Raw genomic sequence first — 13,245 nt, 5'->3', positions numbered from 1 at the left:
TAAGATTAATCTAATGAGCATAGAATCACATTTTGACAATTATTTTACATTATTCAAATGACTCGGTTTGTCTCGAGTTCGTCAAAATCTTTGGAGCTCTATGGGAAAGAGAAATGGAATGTTCTTTCAGTGAGTACATAAATTTCTTCATACATACATTCTTCTTCAAGGATTCTTCCAATAATTCTGCCAGCGATTGCTCAAGGGAACTCCTCCAATATTTTACCCAGGAAATCCTTCGGCAGTTGAGTACTGATAAGTAGTTTTCACGTGGTTTGCTTTCAAAAATTGTCCCAAGGTAAAATTACCACGAATTCCTCCAGATGTTTCTTCAGGGATTTCTTCCAGCGTTTATTTTTTTTTATAGTTTCACAAATGCTCTAATTGAGGAAAATCTACACATGTTTTCAATGTTTTCAAAGAAAAAACCGGCGTTTAGGGAGCCTTCTAGTTGATGCTACAGTCGACTCTGCACATTTCGATATCGAAGGGACCATCGAGATAGGGAGAGATCGAGACATAGAGCATATTTTTATTGAATACTAGATTGAAAATCACTTCGTTGCCCGGACAATTAAAAACAAGCAGACGTCATTTCGTCACTGAATTTTTTTGAATCCCTAAAATCTAGTCTAGTAACCTTTGATAATGGGCAAATCGACATACGGAGAAAATCGAGAATGAAATCACATCGAGATAGGGAGATAGCTTGAAGAATTCCTGAAGGTATATCTATAACGATTCTTTGAAGAATCCTTAAAGAAATTCCCGGAGAAATTTTAATAAAAATTTTACTCGAGGAATCTAGATGGATTTACTGCAGGCATCCAGGCATTTTTGTAGATAAATCCCTGTAGAGATTTTCCTGCAGAAATCCCTGCAATTATCCTCGGAGGACTTCCTACAGCAGGCCTGCCCAACCTTTTCAGCTTCATTTTGACTCAAATGGTTGCCGCGTTCGTAATAATAGTCCGATCTAAGATTTTTATATCTCAAATGAAAGCGTGGTATTATATCTTATTGATTCATGTAGAAAAATTCAAATATATATTAAACTCTTTACTAGCGATGTAGTCAAAAGCAGAAATCAATCCGACCCGCGGGCCGCACTAATTTCTTGACTTAACTAAATCTGTAACGAATAGTTTGATATAAAGTCGAATTTTTATACCGTCGTTGGGGGTGACAATGGGTCAAAAAGGGATATGTGCGATTTATTTTTTGAATAACTATCGCAATTTAACACCAATAAACTTCAAATTTGGTGTGTATGTACTTTGATGGTACATTAACAACTGTTCAAAAAATTAAAGAAAAATATTTATTCACAGCGGCACCACAACTGAATGAAAAATGACCCAATCTCACCCCATAGAGGGGGTGACATTGGGTCACTGTAATTGAAATAACTTGTTTTTGAGAATATGATTTCTAAACCATTCACAACTGAAAAATATTACAAAAAACGATGCAAACAAGACAAAAAGCTATCTAAGATGTTTCACAAGTATGATAAACTCACTTAAAAAAAAGATTATACTGAAAATTGAAGAGCTATGAGAAAAAATATGTAAACCCAACTTTTATCGTCAAGTTTACATACATTGTCTTGGTTTTTCCCTCAAATTGTCTTCAAAGTCTCATACCCATTGCTATAAAGCCCATTCAGTTTTCGCAAAGGTGGACTGAAACAGTGATTATTTTAAACCTTCGCAAATAGTTAAATTTCGGTGCGACATTCCACGATCAATAAATTTCAGGCAGAAGTTGACGTCATAATCCCAGTATTTCAGCGATCCAACTCATTTGTACTTCCGTGAGATGTTTCTATAATATGAAAACACTGATAAATAATCAAATTTAGAAGTAAAACACCCTTTTGATAAAAAATTACGATGTTGCTGCGCACGAAACACAGTTGCTGGTTTGAGAAGTTGTCAAAATGCGTTGTATTGTTATTCAATGCACGGAATACTCAAGTAGACTTGTTTGATGTTTCAGCAATGCTGTATTTAGAAATAATAAACACATCTTAATGAAAAAAGAGAACACCCGGCACCGTAAAATGTCAAAAAAGTTGACTTGGAATTTCATATACTATCGTTCTTGCATGACCCAATCTCACCCCCATTTTCAATGTTTTAGACATCGTACCGAAAAAAAATATTTTTTTTGTGGGAAAATCAAACAGATTCCGGAAAATACCTGTGATGTGTAATGAAAAGACTTTCAACATTCTACTTATACAACGATAGAGGCTAGAGTACATGCGTGATACTTTGTACAGGAGAAATTTAATGTTGTAAATTTTATCTAGTTTTAATATGCAAGTTTATTGATGTAGTAAACAAAAACTACTATTTCTAAAAATGTATATTGTTATGAATTATGTGCAATAATATGTTCTCTAACATATGAATTATTAATTTAAACATATTTTTCCGTTTTGACCCAATCTCACCCCCTAGACCAATTGTCACCCCCATCGACGGAATATCTGGAGGTTTTACTGAAGAAATTCCTGGTGCTATATTTGAACTGATCTCAAAACAAATAATTGTAACTTTGTTTTGTAGCGCCATTCCAAGAGGTCGTTGAAAGCTTCTTTTAAGGTGAAACAGTTTGGAATCAACTTCTAAGATTGCACTGAAACTTCAAAGGCACAAATCTCACGAAGAAAGCATCCAACAACAGTGAACTTTTTATTTTGGCTTTGTGCACTAGCAGAAAGCTTAAAATAAGAAGATCAGAATCGTTTGCCAACTATTTCTCCAGTTTGGTGCCTTTTAAAACGTGAGTAGGGGCACAAATCGGCCATTGTGACGGCCATCTTTGGATTCCGAGATGTTTCATCTTAAATAGCCCGGAAATGAAATAAGGAGATATGCAATATCATAGTTGGACTTTTTACTTTTTCTGGACCCTTTGTAGTAAGTGGAATTTTTTCCTCCCTTGGCAGTAAAAGAGATGAACTTTTCCAAACGAAAATATTGTTTATAACACCTTCTGTTTCTAAATTAATATTGTCTTAATAAAATACAACATTAATTCTATGGAGCTATCAGATATCAACGACACACCTTTAAGATGAATTTCTGGATCCTCACCATAGACTTTATTTTTTTACTGAAACTGTGTTTATATTATGGGAACGTAACTATTGATAACAATATGGCGACTTTAGCACAATTGTGGGATATTTATGGCGTTAACGGTTTAGGTACAGTCAGTGAACAAATTGGTTTAAATTAGAAAGACGAATTACATTTAACCTGACAAGTTGTCTCATTTTATTTCAGTAATTTACGACTGATTTGCTAGGCTTTCAAAAATTACGTAAATTTGCTAAAAATAGCACAGCGATTGATCAAATTCTAAATAGTTGGGTCTCTCTGTACACTAAGAAAGATTAAATCTGTTTAACTTACTATTTAATTTCTACGCTTGGACGATCTCCGAGCGCTCGAATCCGTAGGACAAAATAGTTCGATTGTTGCATTAAAAATGTATAAGAAAATGAAACTTATGAAACTCCTTAAATCACACAAACACAGAACCCCAAATGGATGAAGGAAAAGATGATGCTGATGGTGGAAACGCTGCACGCCGAAGGCGATGGAGAGATGGAAAATGTAAGTGATCCAGACGATTTGATAAATCTAATCATTTGTTTTTCTTTTCCCGGCTCCGGCTCTTTCTCTGTGTTTCTTTACATGCGAACAAATATCCCTACAACTCATACAACGCTTCCCACGGAACTCAATCACTAATAACTACACCTCACTATCCCTGAACCCTGCCTTTCTGGTGTGGTGTGCTGGCTTTGGTGTGTGCGATTTTCTTTTACTAATGCTCAAATTGGTCCCGGAACTAAACAAAAAATACAAACCTCCAATCACGGGTTCATCAATCACGCTGAACCGGTGTGGGCGCGTGCCTGTATGTGCGTGTGTGTATGTGTGCGTGTGTATGTGCGACTCCCACCTATATCATTCCTGCTTTCCCACCACTTAATGGAATCAAACATGTGTAAAAACGCGCGCGAAATGACGCAAATGGCTCTCTTCGGGTGTTGTGTGGCGGTGTGGAAACTTCAACCCAATGCTACTAACCATCAATCACAGAATCCCGGCTACATGAAGGAAAATTTCATCATCTGTATCGAATCACTGCACGTCGCCGATGGCGGCGATCAGAACAATGTGAGTGATTGCAGCTGCACTGTTCCAAAAAACTTACTTGCACTCTCTGGTAGAATATATCCTGTAGCATGAAAAAAAAAGTAGCTTTTAGCTTGCTTACAATTATTAAGTTGACATAGTATGTTGCTTAATGAATTTTTAAAATGTCTTTATAGCTTTGGGCTAAATTATAACTAACCAACGGCCAAAATGCATTCAAGAAAGAAAAACAATCCAATGTTTCCTATTTCTATTTAGATTTTGTACTTCTTTTTAGTTAGATACTGTTTTCAAAGGCCTGTAGTTATAAGATATTTATATTTTGAATTAGCACAATTCTAACAATAATGATATCACAGTATGTCTGAAACTGGTAACGAAAAAATATGACCATCATTTTAATTTGGCTCTCCATATTCCAAAGATATGGTATCTTATCATCCTCTCCGGAAATAAAATCCTGTACACTGCATCGTTATTCCGGATTGTCTTGGGGTACCAAAATTGGCCACACAATGAACAACTTTTCCGGAAACACAAACTTTCTAGCTCATCAGGACCTTGAATTATAGAAAATTGAAAAAATAATATTATTAGTGCCACCTAGCAGACGAATTCCCAGAAACTTTACTGCCTAATATCCCTCGGTCTACTGAGCAACCGTCTGGCTCATCAGGACCCTGAGATATCCGTTGAAGGGATGATGTGGCCAATTTCCCAAGGTAGCCCAAGACAATCCAGAATAAATCCGGATCCACCTGGACCATATGTGATATTTTTTTACAAACTTGCTCGAATAATACATCTATTGAATGTTTGTTGATAGAATCATTTGATTAAATTTTGATAAGCCTATTGAACACGCAAATCATTGTGACTTGTGATACCACATTTCTTCAAAATAACAGGAAAAATGCTTAATATATTACATCTTTCGAATGTTGAATGTGAAACTAATGGTTATTTGATTAGTTTCGGAATGGTAAATGATGCAGAGTACTAGTTTTATTTTCAAACACGGATTTTTTTTTTTGAAAATTACCTCTTACATTTCTATTTCTTTCTTTTCCCTCGATGAAACATTTTTAAAATCGCAAAGAAATTTCGTACGGAGGGTTAGAATTGATGGTCATTTGTTTTCGTTAATTAAAATTTAAGACAAATCGTGATAATGTACATACTGTATATACTATATCTAAGATGCCTAGCCTAATTTTTGTCTACTTGGTCTCATTTGAAACCTACTGTAATTCTGAATGACCTTCTCCATCTCAACCATTTGTACAGTTGCGCTTAAACATTTTCAGCTTTGCATGTTTTCCATCATTCACTTACGCGAGTCATTATATCTGTCACTAAACTTATACAATCCCCAATAAATTTATAGGGCTTTATAATATTTTCAAAAATTATAACATATTGCATTTTCTTTTTTTCGATTAATCTTGTATTTCACAAACGTCGATAAACCGACAGGCTCATGAGCTGCCGCCAGAGAAGCTGAAACAGCGCGAGGTGGTACACATTGACATTGCCAACGATCCAGTGACTGCCGCTGACTACAAAGAAAGCGAAGACCCTACCAAGTAATCACTACGAGTCTGCTCGACACGTAAAACACACTGTGGAACTAACCGATCGCCTTCTCCCATCTATCCGTAGATTTAAATCGGTGAAAACCGGCCGAGGACCGCTGGTCGGCCCGGACTGGAAGAAGAAGGTTCAGCCGGTGATGACCTGCTACAAGCTAGTCACCTGCGAGTTCAAGTGGTTCGGACTGCAGTCGAGAATAGAGAACTTCATCCAGAAATCAGAGCGAAGACTGTTCACGATTTTCCACCGGTAAGTCGACGATCTCGGGCGTATATCATGCTTGCGAACTTAATGAGAAGTTGTAACGGTGTTAAAGTTTTCTGTTATGAGTTTTGAATCATTTTTTCCACCTTTACTTGTAAAAGCAATTCGATTCTAGATAACAGGTTACTATTTCGATCTAGAGGTTTTTATCTCTAAAAAAAGTCTGGAGGGTCTTGCCCGGGATTTATCGAAAATCCCGGGAATTTCCACAATTTTAATGGAAGCACCATAAGCCTTCAACAAGTAAAACATATTCTTAGTGATACAATCTTAGACAAGTGTTAAGGGGTGCCTACTTCCCGTGTCTAACCTGAAGACAACAATTTGAAATATCACTTGAGTTCCAAGACAAGATTTACGAATCTTTATCAGTTGAGAACTATTTTTTTTGGATAGATGCTAGAGAGATAGTTAACGATTTCGTTTTTTTAATAAACTAAATTTTCGGTTTCTCAGAGATTTTGGCAATTTATACTGGTTTCTTGTTCGATGAATTAAAAATTTCTGATGGCAAAATATAGGGTCGATTCAAAGGAGATCATATGAAACGTAATTGAGAAGCTTGAAAAAGTTCTAAGAAGGCATTTGTTATTCCCTACAAGGTTCTTGGTGAAATCCTTGATAGAGTTTCATTGAGATTTATGGCGAGTTCTAAGTGAGATCAGTGCGGTAATCCGGAATTTAGGCGATAATTGGCCAGGTAATGGAAGGTTCTTTGGAAAATTATTAAAAAGTTTATTGGTGGATTGCTTAGAAAATGTCATGTAGATTTTTACAACAGATCCTTGGCTAATTTTTAATTAAATTCTTAGCACATTCCAAGTGGTCGCCGAAAAGCTATAAAACGATATTTGGTACATTTTCTTAGAGGAATTTGTTTTTTTCATACTGAAAGCCTGGGTTAAAATAAGTTAAAATTTTTAAGAGTTCCTGTTAGGCGGATTCTTGGAGATACTTATTCTTGGTTAGGACTTGTGTGGATTATTACCCTGACTAGGCTGCTTGATCTATGACAAAGACCTTATAAGATCCTGAAGAGTCTTTGTACAGATAACTACATATTTGCAGTGAACTCTGACAGCCATTTTATCTTAGGAGATCCCTAATGAATTCATGGTGAAATACGTTAGGTACTCTTGAGAAATGAGTTCTAAGGCGTTGAAACTTCGCTCTTATGTAGGACTATGGTCAATATTTAGAAGTTTACCCGACAGAAAATAAATACCTTTTCTTCTCACCGGATCCTCAAATTTTAAGTAATTGTTTTTAGCAAACATGTGAATTGATTTATCTAAAACATCGAAGCCCTGGTCTGAAATTTATTTTAAGTTTTGACATGTTTGTTGAAAAGATCTTTAGTGTTGATCTTTTAGACTTTCCAATAAATCATCCATATCTGTTTCAAATCGATATCGTTTTGAACCCAACGTATTTTAAAAATATCATTAAAAATAATTCATAAATAACTTAGGGTGACTTGTATACGAAAGCTCTTCTTCATGGGTGGTTTTCTAACTACTATTGGGCTTAAAATTTGTATCAACACTTTTATAATTTAAGCGCATCTTACTGCAGAGTTCCAGAAGATTTGGCCGACAAAACCCCTTATGACGAAGAAAACAAAATGGTCGAAAATTTGTAAATTTGCTTAGACCAAGTCCTGGAATATATGCTATTAAAAATAAACAATAAAGTTGCGAATGCTTTTCCTAATTCTGTAACATTCTAGAGCAAGGAGTTGCGGGATTTATCCGATTATCGGTTAGATTAGATCCAATATATATGTAACTAAAATGGCATTGCTTAAAAATTGTCAATTTTATACATACAAAATGAAATGATATTGTGTATTTCTTTCACTACTGGACTGCGACATGCGGCCTCATAAGTGCGGAAGTGTGAATAAAAGTGCGGGATCGCATTGAATCCTGGTGTCTTCAGAGCACTTGTTCATTGATTTACGAAGAATAAGTCCCCAAGGACACCTGATGCAATTGTGCACTTTTATTAGCGTTTCCGCACTTATAAAAATTTCTGTGATAGTCCAGTGGTGAAAGAAATGCGCAATATTCTAATGTGAAAAACAACAAATTTCAACACTTAATAATGATTTATCGTTTACGGCTAACCAGCTGAGTGGTCTAGATCTGAGACGAGACTCGCGAAGACGGTCTTCTTTTTCTGTGATTGCTGAGTTTTTTTCTTATTCCTCTTTGTGTTTATACCAATTATGCGCATGCTGTTCAAATCCTCACATGAACCTCTCAGCAAAAAATGATTGAATTTGCATCACATCGAATCATAAATAGCCATTTGAGAGAAATTTCATGCCAGCAAACGTAGCAGACATTAGAAATAATTAATCTTCTGCTTAGATTTATCAGCAACTTTGGGAAAAACTGCTCCGCCGACTGAGGTTTTTAATAACAGTTTACTTTGAACACAATACTTTTCACTTTTTCAGCGGTGGGCTGCATTTGACGTTTCGTGAGAGGGGATTCTGGGCTGCATATGACGTTGATATTTTTCCTCTTCGCGAGTCTCTCTTAGGTCTAGATAGGTCGTGTTACCCCTACACCATAAGGTAATGCGCTCTCGGCTAGGCATTGCATTTACAATAGAAAGCGTATTGTTTGAATGGGCATCTTTCTTCCGAAAGAGATGCGCTGTGCGAAAAAGGACCACGTTATTATTGAGTTGACATCGAATTCAGATTGACTTCTGCGTCCATGAGTCCTTTCGTGATTTATGGGTAACGCGCCATATCTAGTGAACAGAGAGTCGTGAGTTCGATTCTCACCCAGAAGACGTGTAACTTTTTTGCAAATTTCACTTTAAATTTGTCCATTTAATCCAATTGTGAATTATATGTAATGTTTAGTTTTACGGTAGTTTAGTTCAACAATTTTTAAGGTGAATAAAATACCAGCACTTACTAACAAAGTTCTGGAAAATGTCATGCCGAAGGATCATGATGTAACCCGGTTTGAAGGTTTTAGGCACCCGGGAAAAATCCGGGAATTGGAAAAATGATTTTGAATGGACACTCTGTACTTCGTCGTAAGCGCCGTATTCGTCGTATCAATCTTAAAATGTTCCACTACGGCGGATATTTCAACTTACCTGCAACATAGATTAATTTTCCAAGTGTAATTTTGTGAATGCTGTTATGGTTCGTACACTTGTACACCAAAAAAGCAATAAAACTACTGTATTTCCTAAAATAACTTTAGTTCAATTATCCAATTTGCACTTTTTCACCGTAATCGCATGTACGAACACGATTTTAAACAAATGCTTAGCGATCGACACCAGTTACACCACTTTACGATACAAGTTTCCTTCCGGCCCCTGTGTGACTTACTTTGCCGGGCACTTATTTTCACTATGGAAAACCTTCGTGCTTCTTAACTGAAGGATTTCATTCCAATCACTCGCCGTAAAATTCACCAACTTCCGATTGACGACATGAAATAAATAAATAAAATGTCCAAAAAAACACCCAACCTGATTGCTCCTGAGCGATTTTTTAGAAATGTACCGAATATTCGGCCGGCCGAATATTCGGCCCGAATATCTCGATTATTTTGATTTTGCCGAATATTCGGTCTGCCGAATAATAAATTCTGTTATTCTTCCGAATAGGCCGAATAGTGACCGAATAGTAATAGAATTAACTAATCAAGAAAAGTTAAAAAAAATCAAAGAATTTAGTCAAATGATGATACATTAAAATTTTCGTTTCATGCATTCTATGAAAGGAGTTTGATGCCAAATATAAAAAAAAATGTGAGAATTTCTCCGATCTATGGCATTAAGGTGTCTACGGTGCTGCTCAATACATAAGGCATTCTCTGCAAATGAGCCTTAAACTAACATTATAAGCTTTGCTAAATGTGCAAATATTTCGCTAGACATAAACCAACAGACAAACATAGGTTTCAACACCAACCAAACCTATCCGATGACAAACATTTGTTTGTCTCTGTATCAATCCATGCAAAATATTTGCCATAGTGTACTTTATAATCATTTTTCTGTAGCTGTAAGATACCACTAGACTAGTTTGAAGCATATGGACTCAATGCTGTTAATATTAACAATTAAAATATATTAGCATTTTCCATTCTTTCGATATTGTTTGGTTTGAGACACCTGTCTGTTTGTTCCGATGTCTTTAAAACACTTCCCAAAGGTGGAAGGGAAATCTAGTGACGTATATTGGGTTATTCTTTAACAAAACATGAAATGCATAAAAAGAGATAGCAATAGAATTTTCACCGTAGAAGCTTTCCCTACTTCAGCAAACTCGTTTTTTTTTTCTTTATCCAGGATTACAAATTTAGTATTAGAGAAATTAGACAAATATCCGGGTGTTATTCGGCCGAATATTAGGATTTTATTTGGCCGAATATTAGGTCATTATTCGGCCGAATGTTCGGCCGAATATTCGTTTGGCCGTATAATAATTTTCCAACTATTCGGTATTCGGCCGAAGGCCGAATAGTGCTATTCGGTACATACAACATTGTTTAAAAGAGTCACTGTGAATTTTCCTGATTGGTAAGCATATGTTGATTTACACGAAGAAGCATGTTTGCAAAATAACATCCCGAATGTGATGATCCGATAGTGCGTTCCAGATATTTCAGAAAAAAAAGAGGTTAGACTGATTGGTCTAAAACTCTTCGTTTCTTCATACATACGATAAACTTCACAGTAATATCCTGCCACGATCAAAACTGTTTACAAGTAGCTTTTTCAAAATCTCTTCTGGATCTGAACAGGATAAATCTCATCTGCTCCCGAAGATTTGGAAGAAACAAAGCTAATAAGTGCACAATTCAATATAGAGTTCCCAATTTGTAGACCGGGGATTCCTGAAACGCAAAGTCTGCGCAGTTACATTTGAATGTTCAAAGAAGATGTAGCGATGATCAGATAATGATTCTTCATCTGATACATGCCAATTCGTCAACTCATGACTGGATCTATTCGAGCAGAGCGTTATGTCTAACACTTCATCTCTAGCAGATACCATGAAGGTTGGGCGATTGCCTATGTTACATAATCCAAGATTTGTACTTCTTAAGTATTCCATTAGACTGGAGTTTCTCAAATTGATATCTGAGCTGCCCCAGATGATGTGATGAGCATTGGCATAACTGGCCACAATCAGCGGAAGGCCTTTTGTTACGCAGTTTACGAAAACTCATTTGAAATCATCCTGTGGAGATGGTTCATCTTGCAACAATACACCGAACGATAGACAGGTATTTAAACGTAAACATCGATTGTGACAGCACATATATCTCTGGCTCTATTTAAACAGAATACGGATTTTTTTATGACCTGGACCAATAATGAATTTTCATTCCTTTTGCAGACAAGTATTTTGCTGGATGGACAGCTGGCACGGGCTCACCATGGAGGACATCCGTGAACTGGAGGACAAGACCAAAGAGGAACTGGACAAACAGCGTCACGTCGGCGAAGTGCGCGGAATGCGCGCTGAAACAGACTAAGCCGTCTTCTAGCGTGTTTTGGGAAAGCGTCGTTTAAGAATGGTCCTGGTTACTTGGCATAAACAATGGGAATGGGAAAGGAAATACAATTGGATACCGGATATTATAATCGACAGTTTAACAGTTGTCTTGGAAAATACAAAATATAATAACAAAAAATCTACCATGTGGCTGACTCGTAAGCGGAAAACAACAGTAATTATACAATGAATGAAACAATTACAACTATAGCAACAGAGGTACACACATACTGGTATAGTCACACCTACAGCAGGTGCACTACACATACACATAAGATAGGCAGAAGCAGGAATCCATATAGACACTCGGAAAAACACACAAACACATACTTAACAACAGAAGAATAACACAAACACACGAAAAAGCAACTTATTAGGCATCAATATAGAAAGCGTGGATGAAGTTTAGAACAGATGCAAAAGAAGTTATATTTAAGATAAACGCAAAAAGCACGTAGCGAGTAGTGGAGATGGATGCAAACGTTTAAACAAACAAAACATATTTAAATCCTTCTGGTGATGAAGCAAAACAACAAACTAAAACTGAAAACACCTATAAGTAGGATATAAACAGTCTTTAGAGCAATGAAGAAGGATCCAGAGTATATTCCTAGTTTACGCGAGAGAAAGCACTGTTTGAGTTGAGTTGAGAATGGAGAACTCAGTCCATGCTGGATTTAGTCAAATTTGTTTTAGAAATGCAACTAATTTAACACAAATCGCGCCCATGATAAATCGTTCCCTCGTGTTTTTATCTTGACATATTTAGTTCACATATACATACATACACACTAACTCCACAGACAACCACACCCGCACCTACGCCCATAAGTTTTGATTAGTTCGAGTTTTGTTTCTTGATTTTAACGCGAAAGTCTTATATTTAACGACAGTAATGTAGCATACTAGCGACAGGCCTCGCACTGTCCAACAGCACGGCATGCGTGAGTAACCAGAGCGATGATAAGCAAGTGCGTGTGTTTGCGATGAGCTATTGTACAGCAGGTCCAATCGTATGATGATGATGATGGCGGTGTGTTCCATCGGATGAGTTGCGCGCGCGTGCGTTTTAGGTTCAGTTCTCTTTTACTAGTAGGGCAAAGTTAACTAAGCAGACAACAAATTCTTTCCATTAACATTACTTGCGGTTGAATCAGCCAAAGGAGACAGAAGCAAAGCAGAGCCGCGACAGAGACGACGAACGGATCCCCATTAGCTTAGATAAGGAAAAAAACAATAGTGGCAGCATGGCTGCTGGCGGGGCATTCGTTTCGTGTGAGTTACTGTCGTCTGTTTCCATTTCTGTATGATATGTTCTTTCCCCGGACAGAAGATTGGAAGACAAAAGCATGCTGTTCTAGAAATTAGATTTGGTTCCAATGAACTTGGTAAATGTTATTAAATTAAAATTGGAATTCGAGGAAAATGATTTCTTGTGTTTTACTGTTAAATTCGATTCATATCCATGTTGTTCCTTTTGAATGTGTTACACACAATCACAACAGACTCCTTCCAAAGTGTACACATGCTATCATTCACTTGTATCACATTTCATTAGAACACCAACAACTGAGTAATTCTCACTGAAACTAGGCCACCATCGGAACATATCGTTAGAACTCAAATTTTGTGTCGCTGTTCGCTAGAATATGTTAAAACTAG

At 36.6% G+C, this 13,245-nt stretch overlaps 1 protein-coding gene across 5 annotated transcripts in view; it reads left to right on the top strand.

Annotated features, from left to right (window-relative positions):
* Window positions 1-13,012, top strand: part of LOC5564179 (phosphatidylinositol transfer protein alpha isoform) — a 65,740-nt gene extending 52,728 nt beyond the window's left edge. For 4 of the 5 annotated variants that reach the window (XM_021853568.1, XM_021853567.1, XM_021853569.1 and 1 more), the window contains 4 exons: window positions 3,555-3,632; window positions 5,658-5,767; window positions 5,844-6,023; window positions 11,425-11,696. In XM_021853568.1, the coding sequence (XP_021709260.1) occupies window positions 3,555-3,632; window positions 5,658-5,767; window positions 5,844-6,023; window positions 11,425-11,563 (507 nt within the window). In that variant the 3' untranslated portion in view covers window positions 11,564-11,696. Of the gene's footprint in view, window positions 1-3,554; window positions 3,633-4,124; window positions 4,203-5,657; window positions 5,768-5,843; window positions 6,024-11,424 lie in introns of all 5 variants that reach the window. The other variant, XM_021853570.1, reaches the window with a different exon arrangement.
* Window positions 13,013-13,245: the final 233 nt, after the last annotated feature.

Source organism: Aedes aegypti, chromosome 3 (assembly GCF_002204515.2).
Source record: "Aedes aegypti strain LVP_AGWG chromosome 3, AaegL5.0 Primary Assembly, whole genome shotgun sequence".
NCBI lineage: Eukaryota > Metazoa > Arthropoda > Insecta > Diptera > Culicidae > Aedes > Aedes aegypti.
The sequence above is the reverse complement of the archived record's forward strand: the minus strand, read 5'-3'. Positions and strand labels throughout refer to the sequence as shown.